This window comes from Dermacentor albipictus, chromosome 1, assembly GCF_038994185.2.
Source record: "Dermacentor albipictus isolate Rhodes 1998 colony chromosome 1, USDA_Dalb.pri_finalv2, whole genome shotgun sequence".
Lineage (NCBI taxonomy): Eukaryota > Metazoa > Arthropoda > Arachnida > Ixodida > Ixodidae > Dermacentor > Dermacentor albipictus.
The window spans coordinates 452,864,582-452,878,942 of NC_091821.1; the positions used below are offsets into that span (position 1 = coordinate 452,864,582).

The window sequence follows — 14,361 nt, forward strand, 5'->3', positions numbered from 1 at the left end:
CCCTGTATAACGAAACGAAAACGTAATAAAATGCTGGTAGAGTAGAGTTTCTTCCACCCAACACTATTGTGGCGTAAGCGACCACACGCGATGCTAGCAGAAATAATGCTGTTATTTTTTGAAGCTGCATTAACATTTGTAATTGAGAGACATTTAGCGTGAATATGTCTCTTTTGAAATAAGTAAGAGTTCTACTTTGATAAGCAGATCTAGTACAGTATACGAAGGGACTTTTCTCGTATACATTCATCGACTATAATGGATGGTGATGTGAGAGTTCTACACTATTTTTCAGGGACCTGCGGTGCTTAAGAAATACCATTCACGTGAATCTCATGGTCACCTACTTTCTGGTATCGATTGTGTGGATGACAACGGCGACACTGCAGTCCATACAATCTCCTGTCTACAGAACGGTAACGTACCAGAGGCTGCACGGCCAGACGAAACTTCAACTTATAACAGGGGCAATGAAAATAAGGCTCTTGTGCAATCCAGAGAACTCCTTACAAGATGATAGTCAGTGCACCCAAAGGAATTCACAGGACAAAAATCAATAATGTAGACGTGAGGCTGTCATGGCTGTAATAACGTGCCAGCTTTGCCTGTACTGAGACAATTCTAGCTTTTTCGGGATGCACAGATGGCATTGTAGGAGGAGTTTCGCCGCATGCTGTAGCTAGGGCAGAAATGCAGGGAAGAATAAAAGAATTCATTTCACTAATTCATATTATTGCTTTTTAAGGGTACTTCAAGAGCCATCGGAATGTAGGGAAACCATTACGCAATAGACAATCTACCACCATGTAGAACTATTGGCATAGAAGAAAGAAGGAAAGTTATAAATGCGAGTTCTTATCGTTATTATCGCTTCAAACTTGAAGTCTTGTTCAGCATTTGAAGATTACCTTCAACTTTAGGGCAGCTGTGAATGGCTCAATAGCTTCAGCAATTTAACGTCATCACAAAACAATATTGAAATCTCTTTAAAAATGGTCAAAAAGGTATAGTAGTCACAATTTTTTTTATGCCAGATTTTTTCACCAATGTCTTTAGATTGAAAGGGAACATCAGGATTCTCGTGGCCGTTATCTATAAATACTCTTATGTTTATACGCAAGCCCCGAGCCCACTGTAATTGAAGTATATTTTGAAGTGCTGCTGCCCACATAATTACATTTCAAATGCGTTGTGGTTTCTGTCTTTGCAGGGGGCGTGTTTTCTCTATATCGTGCTGACTTACCTCATGGGCACAAACTTTTTCTGGATGTTCGTCGAAGGCCTCTACTTATACATACTCGTCGTGAAGACATTCTCAGTGGAACTAGTGAGGATACACGTTTACGCCTTCGTCGGATGGGGTGAGGGCTGTTGCTGCAGTGACCAACATTTCCACCATTGAAAATCGCCCAAAGCACGGTTTTCTAGGAACGCAAAAATTACGCGGCGTTGCATTCTAGGACATTGCCTTTTAAGTTGGTATAGTCGATCGTCTCCGCTATTGACTGCCACAGACTTACCGTAAGAAACTACGAGTGCACGCATGCACGCATGCACATGCATGCACCACAAAGGAAAAGAAACAATCAAAGCACAAGCGGCTGTGTCCTGTCTGTTTGCATTTTTCATTTTCTCCCAATGTCACGTACGAACCAGCCAGCTCCTCAGCAAGTCATTTCACGCCACAGATTGATTTCCTTGTACTATGTACGAAAACCCGCATTTATGAAATTCTGGATATTTGAATTAGGAGCGATGTACGTACCGCTCTCGATGTATTTGAAATTTTTTCGGATTTTACGGCATCGAGTTGCATTCCAAGAATAAAACAACGTATAAGCGTAGAAAACTGTAATGGGTTGCGTTTAGAGCTCCTGTCTTTAGCAATCTAGACAAAGCTAAGATGCACTGAAACCCGGCTGAACGGTCTCAACAAGGCAAAGCATAAAGAAATCATTTATGTGTGCCGCCGACTGCTTAATATTTCTTACCATTTCTTAGCTGCTACAGAGATTGCGTCTCTGTATTTATCTTGCAAGTTGTGTTTATGAAATGCGAAGGTTGCGGGATCGGTTCCCGCTGGCAGCAAGTTGTTTTTGCGCCGACTGTCATTTCCCTTTATTATATTATTTGTGCATCTCAAACAAAAACTACACTTAACTTCTACGCTTTCCCTGCCCTAATTATCTGTTCACTTAGTATGGTTGAGTTGTGTTATGGTATTTTGTTAGGTATGCTCAAACATCTTGCTGATACCACATTAGCATCGGCTTCAGGTAACACGCCATTTGCCTGCCTGATGCTGGCTACCCTATTACGCCTGTGCGTGTTGCAAACGTGCAGCTGAAGCAGGCAAACAGGAAGCACAAGCCCCGCTCGGGGTCGTGCTCGTTACGACATAAAGCAAACGGCACAGTCATTACGCACTTCTTGGCGGGAAAACAGCGCGAAACAATTGCGTCAAGAAAGACGCACTTAGCACCGACTCGTGTCGCTGTTGTTGTTTTCGCATCTCGTTCGCTTCGCGCTTTTCCTCATAAAGAAGCCATACCACCAAGCTCAAGTTCAGAGTTTGAGCACGGGCTAGTTGGTATTACATTACAAAGTTGATTTACAGCGTATAAGTGGGCAGAGCGAGTGACGAAGACAAGCGCTGACTTCAAACAGAATTTTTATTTCGAAGAGCAAGCGCATAGGACCAAAGTACCAAGACGAAAGCCCCCCCACCCCCCCCATCCCCTTTCCGAAACACTAAGCCAACATGAGCAAGCACAACAATTCAAACGAACCACAACCTCTTGTCTGTGTATGCGCTTGTGAGTCAAGTTCACAGCCTTTCATCATGTACATCCCTCATTTGTTTGTATAGCAGACAGTAATTAGCGCACTGGCGTGACGCTCATATTTTCTGAGTACCTAATAAGCTAGACGGAATTTGTACAAAGCATGGCCCAAAAAAGGACACCTAATTATTTTTTCAGGTATTGTCAGGTGATGTCTGGCAATTCAAGCAAATGTGTTCACCGTGCAAATAGGTTGCATCACATATTTTGGAACATACGTGCAAACGTGGCGACAATCTAGCAGATCATAAAAAAGTTGGCCACTTAATTATAGCAACGAGATTTGAGGAATCACGTCTAATTGTTACTAGCCATTCACAGCGCAAAATACTATGGCTACCTCCTATTTAATGGTCTTTTTAATTGGGACATCTGTTCGGACATTGAAGCAGCACAGAGTGTGATGCCTGCTTTCCTTTCCTATAACGCGAACCTATGCTAGCATTGCCTTTTATATTTGACCATCTGTGTAGCAGCATGCCAGAATTATATACTGGTCTATAATACCAACTATATTAGGGAGAGAGCTTCCATAATTTCTCAGCCAGCTCTATTTTGGAGCTATATTAGGAACAGAGTATTTATAATTGCACTGCCGGAACTACTGTGTATATGCGTGTTCGTAGCTGAAGAGAAAGTGATAATGTCTACTAAAATGCTGCAAAATGAACTTGAGAATTTGAGCAGTATACGGATACAAATATTTGATTCAAGGTCAATTCCATAACTTTTCCCACCAATCTGGCCTAATATTAACAAACAAGTGCTTACGCAAGAGGGAATGAAAGAATGATAGAGAAGGGGACAGCCGGGGAAGATATAGAAAAAAAGAACAGCTGGTTTTCTAATCTACGCTAGTGAACGAGGCTGGGGAAAGATAATCGATAAGAAGAAAGTAAGATAGGGAAATGAGGGAGCACAAACAGACGATCACTGTATAGTGTCACTTGAAGCAGAATCAACACCGATTCAGGCGACAGTCATTTGAGTGGATAAGTTTGTCCTTAAAACTGTAGCTGTGCCTGCGTCCGCCTCAGCTACGATGGACTATGGGGTAGGCATTTAAAATGGTTTGCTCAAATCAGACGCTTTGATTGCACGAAAACTGTTCCTAAGAATGAACGCCGCCAATCGTGATGTTTGCCTTAATAATGGCGATGGTGGCTCGCAAATGGCAAACAGCACTTACGAAAGCAAAGCTTTATTAATTGGGCCCCGCAGGCACAGAACGCGGCCTGTATGATTCAAGAAAGCAGTTATTTATTTATTTTACTGGTGGGTTTATTGAAGGAAGACGGATTAAGCAGTTTGCCATGCGAATGTCCTACAAAAATTTGTGGCATTGAGTGATTTCGGAGGCGTTAAAATCTTTTCGGATTATCGCTGATAGAACGTGAGGCTTTACCTTGCGTTGATGTCTGTTGCTGGTTGGAGCAATAACGTTGCATTTGAACTAAATTGTGATGACGCTTATAACAAAAATCAAGCACATCGCTTCACAGAGTGTCCTTCACTGTCATGAATATTTCTGCGCAGGGCTACCAGCCATAGTGGTGACCGTTTGGGCGATCACAAAGGCTTACTTCAGCGCCAATCGCAATGATCCTGCCCTCTTCGACAGCTTGTAAGTGACCATTTTTAGGGTAAACTGAATAACTATGGCCGTAAAGTAGGAGCGACGTTTCACTTGCTGATTTGAAGGCAGAATATTTGTGAAATTGTTTCGCGCAAGTTGCGAGGTCTATACGAAGTGCAGCTGCTGATAATATTTTTTTAAGACACTGTGGATGTGGAAATGGAAACATTACTGTAATCAGCAATGTTTCAGCCACGTAAGCGTCCTGTTCATGATGTTGTATTGCACAGAGGAGAGCATCAAATCAATTATTACTTCACGTAACTACTCTCGTTCTGAAATAGAGAGACATTTCGTAATATCTGCAACAGAAAATAATTTCCTAGTGACACAACATACGTCATGCTGTAAAGCCTCCTGCAGTTTCTTATTTATAATATGCTCTACATTTAGGGTGTTTCTTTTAGCTACAGCTTATTTTTTTAAAAGTTACCTGTTGCAAATAGTTCCAGTTAGTCTTCTTCTTTAGGAAAACACTGCTTTTGATGCACTGAAGCACAGCCGTAACTGGAACACCAATACATTTCGTCGAACACATATAAAATTAATATCTCGAAACCAATGCAATTGTGAGAATTCGTACCAAGTGGATTCGCCTTGTGATCTCACTAACTACAATTCGCAGACTACAATACGTGCCGCAAGGTATTTTACGAAAACCTTTTTGGCGTAGTTGTGGTAATTATACAATTAAAGATTTTAATTTCGCGCAGAACTATCGGCCGCCTCGTGAAGTAATGTCGATGAAGGGTTAGAATTGTGCGATCTGCAACAGGCAATATTTAAAATATTGGTGCAGTTAAGAAATAAAGGCCTGTATGAAAAGGACACAAGGCAGACATGTGTATAATCAAGGTTTCCCTTTTGTTCGTACGTGTACACTTCATTGCGCGTGTACAGAGACGCAAAGCAGTTTTATGAGAAATTGTCGCAAACGAAAATTAACCTACAAGAGAAGTACAACATTGTCGCAGAAAAATAAACATACCTGAGAAATACAACACGGGGAAAATGTGTCGTTTTAGCACTGACACATCATCATCCCGTTGTCCTATAGGTGACGCATTGCACTCTGTAGCAGACATTTAACGAAGCTGTGGATGTCATTTTTGATAGTAACAGCTCAGCTGTAAATTGTGTGCACATACATGTACGGGGTGTGCTAGGATTGGCTTTGCCAATCCTAGCACGATCTTCGTAGGCTCTCGCGCTACGAAGAAAGGAAAGGAAACGAGTGCACTTTCAGCGGGCGTTCTATCTTACCGTTTTTCTTCCAAATCACGTCACTCGGGAGTCCATCGTCTAATAAATACATCATCGTGCTGATATGCTGAGAGAACAGAGTCCGATGCTAACCGTCGAGCCAACTTGGGGCTGTGTGTCTCAGGGTTGGTGCCGCTCTTCAGTGAACCTCTTTCATGTAACTTGGCTTATTGAGCACGTGCGATTGGGTGTGTACCGGTCATCAAAGAACATGTTTGACGCCAAGTTGGGTCACTGGATATGTGCCACTTGTTATGTGCCGCTCTTAAATAACGAAAAATTATAAAAACTTATCGGTTGCAGGGCCGAATCAAGCCCGCGTCGCATGTGTCGTAAAGACTCGTGTAAGCGCCCCACCCCCAACTTGGCATCCCCAAATTAAAGGAAATATGTCCCACAGAGAAGCAAGGCCGGCGCCCCGGTGCCGTGCCCACGCATGAGCGAATCATTGCGCGCTGCGTGCTTCCGCGTGCCGCTACTAGATGGCGAGAGTTGCGCGCTGACATTTGATACAGTTGTACATCCGAGGATCCGGAGCTTGCTCAACTCGCTATCTGCGATGGTGCCATTCTGACCAAAAGGTTTGGTACTCTGTGCGGACCAGACCGCAGCTCGTCAGAATTGTGAAAAAATAATGATGTGCCCTTTACACTAGTCTATACGGTTTTCTGGCAGTCTTGTCTGAATCCATATTCACCCAAGCTGCACGCGAGGACTTGTCGTCGATGTCGCTAGATGGCAGGGCGTAGTGCAAGAGAGTAACCGGGCTGTATACACGTGTCATACATAACGGGCCTCCGCAGTTGAAATAGCAAGTGCCACTACATTACTTCAATGCTAATCCCATTAACCTCAATCTTCATCGTAAGATATGAGCTGCCCAAATTTCCAACATTCTTTGCATTATAATGCTATTGCAAGCAATTCCATTTCACACGCAGTCTCGTTAACATGCAAAATACCTCTCTTCCAAGGTAAAGTTTAGCAAATTATGTTTAAGAGGAAGCTTTAGCCCGGGACCAACTCCCACGTGGCCTATTCAAATACATGTGAAACGCAAAAAACGTATTTTTGAGATAACACGTGGACCGATTTTAATGAAATTTGCTGTATTTGAGAGAGAAAGGTAAATTCTACTGACTGTTGGAAAAGGAATTTGGATTTAGGGCCTAAATGTATAACTTTTTTTGCATTCGAAAGTTAGAAAATATAGGAGCAGGAAGTTTATGAATTATTAGCTCTGCATCAAAACAGACATAGTGGTTCTGTAAATGGCACCCATTAGATCACTCAGTGTGGACAAATTCGATATGCAATTCTATACCTTACGTGAATTTGTTACGTTGTGTGCAAGAGTCCTGCAAAAGCTGCATGTTTAGATTACTATATTCTTTTATCTTCATATGTGGCATATGAATTTTGCCCGTTTTAGATGCACTATTAGATGCAATTCACATAATTGTGATATCATTTTTCATTGCTGAGTTACAGAGTTGTAAACTTGATAGTTTCGTTTTCTGAACATTTTCAATTCTTGCCAATTTTCAATGAAGATGTCCCGACCGAAATCAAAAATTTGAAACCAGCAGTCCCTAGATTTTAAGTTCTTATTTTAAAGGCTATAAACCTAGCCAAATTTCACGCAGTGGTTGCCGAGAAAAACGAATGCTCCTTTTACATGTATTTAGATAGGAGCACCCGAGCTAAAGCTTTATCTTAAAGCACTGAGCCAACAATGCAACTGTGGCTTGGAAAGATTATTCGGGCTACTTGACGAACATACTTGAATTTTTGTTCAACCGTTAAAGCTTTCTCTTCAGGTTCTGCTCTTATATTGCTAAGTTGAAGAAAGTCGTACCCAAAGGCAAGTAACTTTCGCGTTGCCTTTCAGCAATGCTTCTTTTTCACAAATTGATTGATAAATTTGGCCACTGTCACAAATTTCAAGGTAATTCTAGAGGCATAAGTACGCGTACTATGGAGAAGCAGCTCATTTGCGAAATCCTCATGAGCCTGAAAGGAGGACAGAGTTGATAGAAGTTACATTCTCGCTCTCCTCTTGCGCAATCATCTAAGGACAACGTGACGAGCTACGTGTTTCGAGGGCGCGCTTTTGTACAGAGGGATTCCTCCTGAGACTGCCAAATTAGCTACTCCGAGTTAGAACGCGAGCTCTACCGTAAAATCCATGGCAACGAATGTACCTCAGAAAATAGAATTTCTTGTACTTGTGGTATAAACATAGACTTCCCATTTCAAAATCTAGAAAGTTCGTAAATGTTAGCTTTTTACAGCTGCTCAGGTTCTGGTCCCGTGCAACTTTGTCTACCACGATGCCAGGAGGCCTCCATGTAAAGTTCCTTTTGATAGCTCGCATGTCCGTTTAAATATTATTAGTCTAAATTCAACTTTGTATATCTACGTGGAGCAAAAGCTCCTCTAAAAAAAGTCCGATGTTAAAAATAAGTGGAAGACGATATACCGTGGCGAGTGTCATGCTAGGCAACGACTTAAAAGGAATTAACGAGACCTTTTTTTTAAATTGTGAATGAATTGTAGCGCATTTGTGTTAGTGTTTTTAGCTTTTTCAGGTGGAGTGCCGATAAAAAAATTTTGCAAACGCCATCATTGGCGCAATATCTTTTACAAGCTTTAGCACGACCCTTTCTATCTGACAGATGTACCGTAGCGTTTAAATACAAGGCAGATATCTCCCAGCCCTTTAAGGCAGAGACAAATGAGTAGCTAAGCCTATGATTAAGCCACCTGAAGTGCCTATTACGTCAGGTCACTGCGGTAAAGAAAGAAAGAAAAAAAGAAAGAAAGAAAGAAAGAAAGAAAGAAAGAAAGGAAAAGAACACAACGAAAATAAATCAAAGCACTAGAACTATGCCCGCCGTGATTTCGTCAAGTACGGGAGGTTCCGGCATCTTTCTTTTTTGTTCTCCTGCGAACCGCTTTTCAAAGACGTCCACCACAGATCTTTTCCTTTCTTCTGAAAAATAATAACGCTGATTTCCTCTCAGTTCCTCTCTCATTTCAAGCCGCATTTGTCCTCCGGACAGACCTTGCTTAGTTTTCCGAGAACAAAAAGCATCTCGCTTTCCCTGAGTCCACTAGTACCCAATATTAAGGCATATTGTGTGGCACAGAATTCCAGCAATAAATCCTTGCGGCCCGTTTGCTTCTTGAAATTTTGAGCAAAATAGTTGCAGCTGCTGCTTCCCCCTCCTATGGAAAAGATAAATGCGACTGCTGACACTCTGCACCATCTTTTGCAAAGCGGAATGTTGCCCTTTCATTATTTTCTGCATTTCTTGCGGGTTACATCGTTGAGCCTCTCTCATCCTTTTCACATCCGCAACTTCCAAAATCGTTCTTTTTGCAGGTGCGTCTGGCAGTTGAAAGACATTTACGATTGTGTCTTTATATGTCCTGTTGCCATTGTCCTTTTGGTAAGTCGTGAGACCGTAAATCAATTTACGGGCGGATTTTTCCGTCGCCGTGCACTCATCCTTTTTTTCAACTCTTTGTGAACATTTCCCGTTTTTTTCAATTACTGTGGGGCTAGAGCATCCACTTGTGTATCGTTTCTATTGAAATACAAAAAAATAAAAAAGTGTATATTTCCGGCTGCCATTGGTTCCCATGTACACTATCACACAAATAAAAAGAAAACGCAGTCTGCCGATATGTAGGCGACTGCGTGATATTCATTGAAAGATTTGTTTACACTGGTTGCGGTCAAGCTTTCCAGAATACTTTTTTTCGTTTGAGGCAAAGTTCAAAAAAACACGAGGACAAGAGAAGGAAACAAAGACACAGTGCTTCTCTTGTCCTCGTGTTTTTTGCGCTTTGCCTCAAGTTATGCAATACGAAGAGGCCCACCAGTCCGTTCTCTTGAAATTTATTTTTTTTAGGTTGCGACAGCCTCTTCATGTTGAAATAGTGAATGAAGTGAAGCAGAGTGGTAGATGCGCAGTAGACGCCTCATATTTGGCACAGACGAAAGCACATGCTAGGTAGGATTGGCCACTTGCATAGCCTGAGTTCACAACGTCATCGATATACTACACAACAAGATCCTGCTGTATAAGTGAAGGGGCTCTATTATAAACTCTCCATGCTACAGAGACAGTGTATTTTCGACAAGCAGTAATTCATTCTAATGTCGTGCAGTCTGGAAGCTATATTGCAAACTTAGCGGAAATACGGCGAAATGTCTAGTTTAGCAAGACTCCGGCATTGACGAATTTATGTCTTGTGGACGTGGAGCTTTCCCGTCTCAGCTTCAAAGAGCACCAACCAGAATCAATGCAATTTTATTGGATAGTAGTAAGCCCAATTTGAAATTTTAATTATTATTATTAATTGTTTCGAAAAAAACACATATATACACTTGAAAGGAAAAGGAACTACCACCGGAATGGCCACAACGCCTGTCTACTCTTCAGATAAGAGCAGGCAGAAGCATATAAACGGAAGATAGGAAGAAAGAACGTAAGAGGAAAGAAGGAACAAAAGCGCGCCAAGCATAACGACCAAGGCGTCCTCTTGTATGCCTGTTTTATAGGAGCTATTGTAAGATTGCTCTACCGATAGGTACCTCTCTGTCTAGGCATAGAAGGATGACGGCGAAAGTAACACATCACACAAGTACTCAATTCAATCGTTGCTGTCTGCAAATGAGAACACTTTAGTATAATAGGTTTGGAAGATCGCGCAAGTCCTCAAGGCCCTTATTTACAAAATTTTAACGCGACCAGCAATCGCCGCGCTGATCATATTGACGTGCACATCGATATCACTAATAACAGGAACCTGAACGCCGTCAATTGAGGAAGTACTCATACATAAGAGAAGTTTCGCAGATGTGCGCCGATAGACATTTTATTATGATGAAGTACTACTTTAATCTTCTTATTAGGTTTGCCAGTTGATGACCAGCTTCTTTTTAATATATATATATATATATATATATATATATATATATATCAGCACCAACAGACTCCAAAATACAAAGCAAGAATAAAATACAGGGTGATAATTTTTAAATTTTAGGGAATATGTCAAAACCGGCTCTCGCAGATGCCATAATTCTAATCCTTCCGCTAGATTATCCACAGAGGCGGACATTGATTGCTCGAGAAACTGAAACAAATGCTTAGCTAATTAACAAAAAATTACTAGTTATTTTTTCTAATAGTTACTTTACAGCACATATTGCAATTTGCGAATTGTAGCCGGTGCGCTTGCAAGTTGTATCCACTTAGAATGAATTTCAAGAATGGCGATAGTTTGGAGACATGCGCCATCCAACATGCTATAAGATGAACCGTTTTTCAACTTACTTTTTTAAGAAAACGCTCCTGTATGCGTTGAAGCACAAAAGTAACTGAAACGTCCATGTAGCTGAAGTAACTGAAACGTCCACACTTTGGGAAATAATATCTCGAAACTGGTGTCATCCTAGAAATTCATTGCAAGTGGATACGTCTTGCAAGCTCTCCGACTACAATTCGTAACTTTCAATATGTGCCGTTAGGTAATTAAATTAGGAAGCTAATTAGTGAGTGTCAACTAATAGTTGAATATATGTGTTTGGATTTCTCATGCTAGTAATGTCCGCCTCACCGAATAATTTTGCTCAAGGACAAAAACTGTGCTATCTGCAACAGCTGATTTTTAGAAGTTCCGTACAACATGAAAACGATCAGACTGTATAGTATATACAGTAACTACTGAACAGCCTGAAAACCTTCCAACTTTGGGCGCAATCAAAATTAGCTGCAGGCGCCAAAATCCGTTAAAATGCAAAAGCTTCAACACGAGCAGCGGTATCTTCATTTACATGATCGATTCAGTTGAGAATGAAGATTCGACAAGAAATTGAGAAGGTTGTGCGCTCCTTTCAATGTGAGGCCTATATTGGCGTATTTTATGCGTACTTAAAATACATACAGAAATTCAGGCGTCCTGAGTAAGTCTGTTTTCTGTAATAGTTCCGCACGACAGCACAAGTTTTCGGAGCATGTAGATCGTAAAAAAGCAATATATTATCGCAACCATAAACTCAACCCGGAAAGCGGAGACGAGACATGGACATGTGGCTCATGGAGGGGAGCACAATGCACTGTTCAATATAACTGCGCCACGCATTGGCTATAACGAGATTTTCTTCTCTTGTATCCCGTATTCCAACATCTTTCGTGGCTATGTTTTTGGATCTTCCGCACGTCCCTATCAGAGATTTCAATTTTAAAAGCTGCGTTTTGTCACAGATGCCAAGTGTTATTCAAAATAAAAATGCTCTCTGCCCTTTCTAGGCCGAAGCATCTTTTACTGAACGGTGTATCAAACACAATTTAGATGTTTCGAGGAACCACCAGGTGTAACTGTTCGCATTGAGCTGTAATGGCATTAAACCAGTTCGCACTAATTCTAGTAACTGTCAATTAAGAAACACTAAATTTTATGGTCGAAACGTTGTGCGCGACTAAGCACAACGTACATGCAGTTCTTTTTTCTGCTTTCAGGTTAACATGTTCTTCATGGGAGAAATAATGTGGGTATTAATTACAAAGCTGCGAGCCACTACAACAATTGAAACGCAACAATACAGGTAACAAAACTCTCCACGTGATTATTCCCCCGGTAACAAACTAGTTTTACACGTACCATTTGTTATTCTCTCCACGAGCTGTGTGCGCGCATGGGGAAAGAGAAGCTGCGCTATATTCGGGTTTTGCATCGCGCATTTGGCACTCGCTCTCAAAAAAAAAAAAAATAAATGCCAACATCTATCAAAGCCACAAAGAACTATTGAAAAAACCGCTTTTCAGATACATTCACCTGTATTACCTTATGTCTGGGTGGGTTGTTCCATAAATTGTCTAGATTTTCAGAAAGATTTCTGCTATTTTTGAAGAAAAAAAAAGCCCATACCCCTGTAATGAGACGTGTCACGCGCGTTTATCACGCTTTATTCGGCTGAGATCTTGCAGAAAGTGCGAGAGTCGCTAACCTTGTGCACAGGTGTGGACAAATGTAATTGCGACATGGGAGCTGTGCCCGAACTGCTGCTTGGCGTGCTTTAGCACCATTTGGCGGAAACTAGAAGTTGGATCAGGTATGCGCGGTTCTTGCTCAAAAGAAGGACATGGAATGAAGGCGTCTCCTGTAAGCAAAATAGACGTCTCATTAAAAAAAATTTCTACCCTCGATCAACAAGTTCCACATATACTCTTTAAAAGATCGGTTCAAATTTTGATTTTAAAAGTACAAAAAAGCGTGCACATTCTTTTCCCTGCATAAGTGACAGGCGATACCAGCTCTTAATTGAGGGTACATCAACAAGCGCTCTAAAAAAAGTCCTTTAGATTACAGCCAGTTGTGAAAAAAACAGTGGCCTAAACCGTTTCCCTGCGAAATGTCTAGCTCTCATTTGAGGCCACTGCGTACTTTATGTGACAATTATTGGAAATTTGTTGCAGAAAAGCAGCGAAGGCTCTGCTTGTCTTGACTCCGCTGCTCGGAGTAACATATCTATTGGTGATTTGGACTCCGTCTCATAAAACTGCCAAGATTGTCTTCACCTACTTGCAGATCACACTCCTCTCTACTCAGGCAAGTAGTACTCCAACATACCTTGAGTGTTAGCTTAGGCATGCAGTTACGGTAACGGTTCTTAGCGGAATAGGAAATATCGCGAAAAGTTGTACTGTTTAGAGGGATAGCATCGTTTCCTGGTGTGTAAACTCTTACTGATTTCTTACAGGATGAATTATTTCCTACCTTCTACTGTATTCCTTTGTAGCGTTAAACCGGTCAGTAATTCAACTTCGTGTTCACGTACTTGTGTTCTTGAAACTCAAGGCAGTAAGTGCTGGCTTGCATACAGGTACCACCCTCCCAGTTGTTGGCCGAGAGGTTGGTAAGAGAAGGAACACCGGGTAGTCAAATGTAATTGGCAGCCGCACTATGGCGTTGCTCACGGCCGGTTCATATTTTGTTAATTTTGCAAGTTTGGTCCCATAATAACAATTAACATGTTTACAAAACTAAAGTTCTTGATGATGCCAACGCTATGGTAACTAATCATTACGACCAGCGAGCCACGGGTATGAAGCTTTCTTCTTCAGGAACTCTTAAAAAGTTTATTTAGACGTTCTTGTTCTTCAAATCGATTCAAGATTTCTCTTCCGCGTCTTTTTTCTACTATATTCTCGGAGCTCCTTTCATAGCTTTCTAGGTCATAATTAACGATGCAATAATTACTTTCCGTATTTCGGATTGATATGCGTTGCCATGCAGGTTTGTACGCAAAAACATTACCTTGTGTGATATATATTCAAGCACTTTAACACATAATCATTGCAGTAGCATGCACATATCCCTCACTGCAATATGATCGTTGCTGTTAAAAAGTACGCTGGTTATTTTTTTTGTCTTTTGCAGGGCTTCACTGTGGCAGTTCTTTATTGCTTCTTCAATGGCGAGGTGAGTTACAAAACCACCATAATTCGATCAATAATAACGAGTACCATCAATAATAGATTGATTTGCAAGATGCCTGTGCATAGATGCCAATTTCAAACCATCGAACATAACTGGGCTGAA

The 14,361-nt window shown here is 41.3% G+C and overlaps 1 protein-coding gene across 1 annotated transcript in view; it reads left to right on the plus strand.

Moving 5' to 3' along the window:
• The window catches only part of LOC139054374 (diuretic hormone receptor-like), a 131,341-nt gene that overhangs the window by 78,660 nt on the left and 38,320 nt on the right, over window positions 1–14,361 (plus strand). Inside the window, exons 6-12 of the mRNA XM_070531287.1 lie at window positions 296–416; window positions 1,211–1,361; window positions 4,380–4,467; window positions 9,131–9,197; window positions 12,279–12,364; window positions 13,236–13,368; window positions 14,200–14,241. Coding sequence (XP_070387388.1) covers window positions 296–416; window positions 1,211–1,361; window positions 4,380–4,467; window positions 9,131–9,197; window positions 12,279–12,364; window positions 13,236–13,368; window positions 14,200–14,241 — 688 coding nt within the window. The remainder of the gene's footprint in view (window positions 1–295; window positions 417–1,210; window positions 1,362–4,379; window positions 4,468–9,130; window positions 9,198–12,278; window positions 12,365–13,235; window positions 13,369–14,199; window positions 14,242–14,361) is intronic.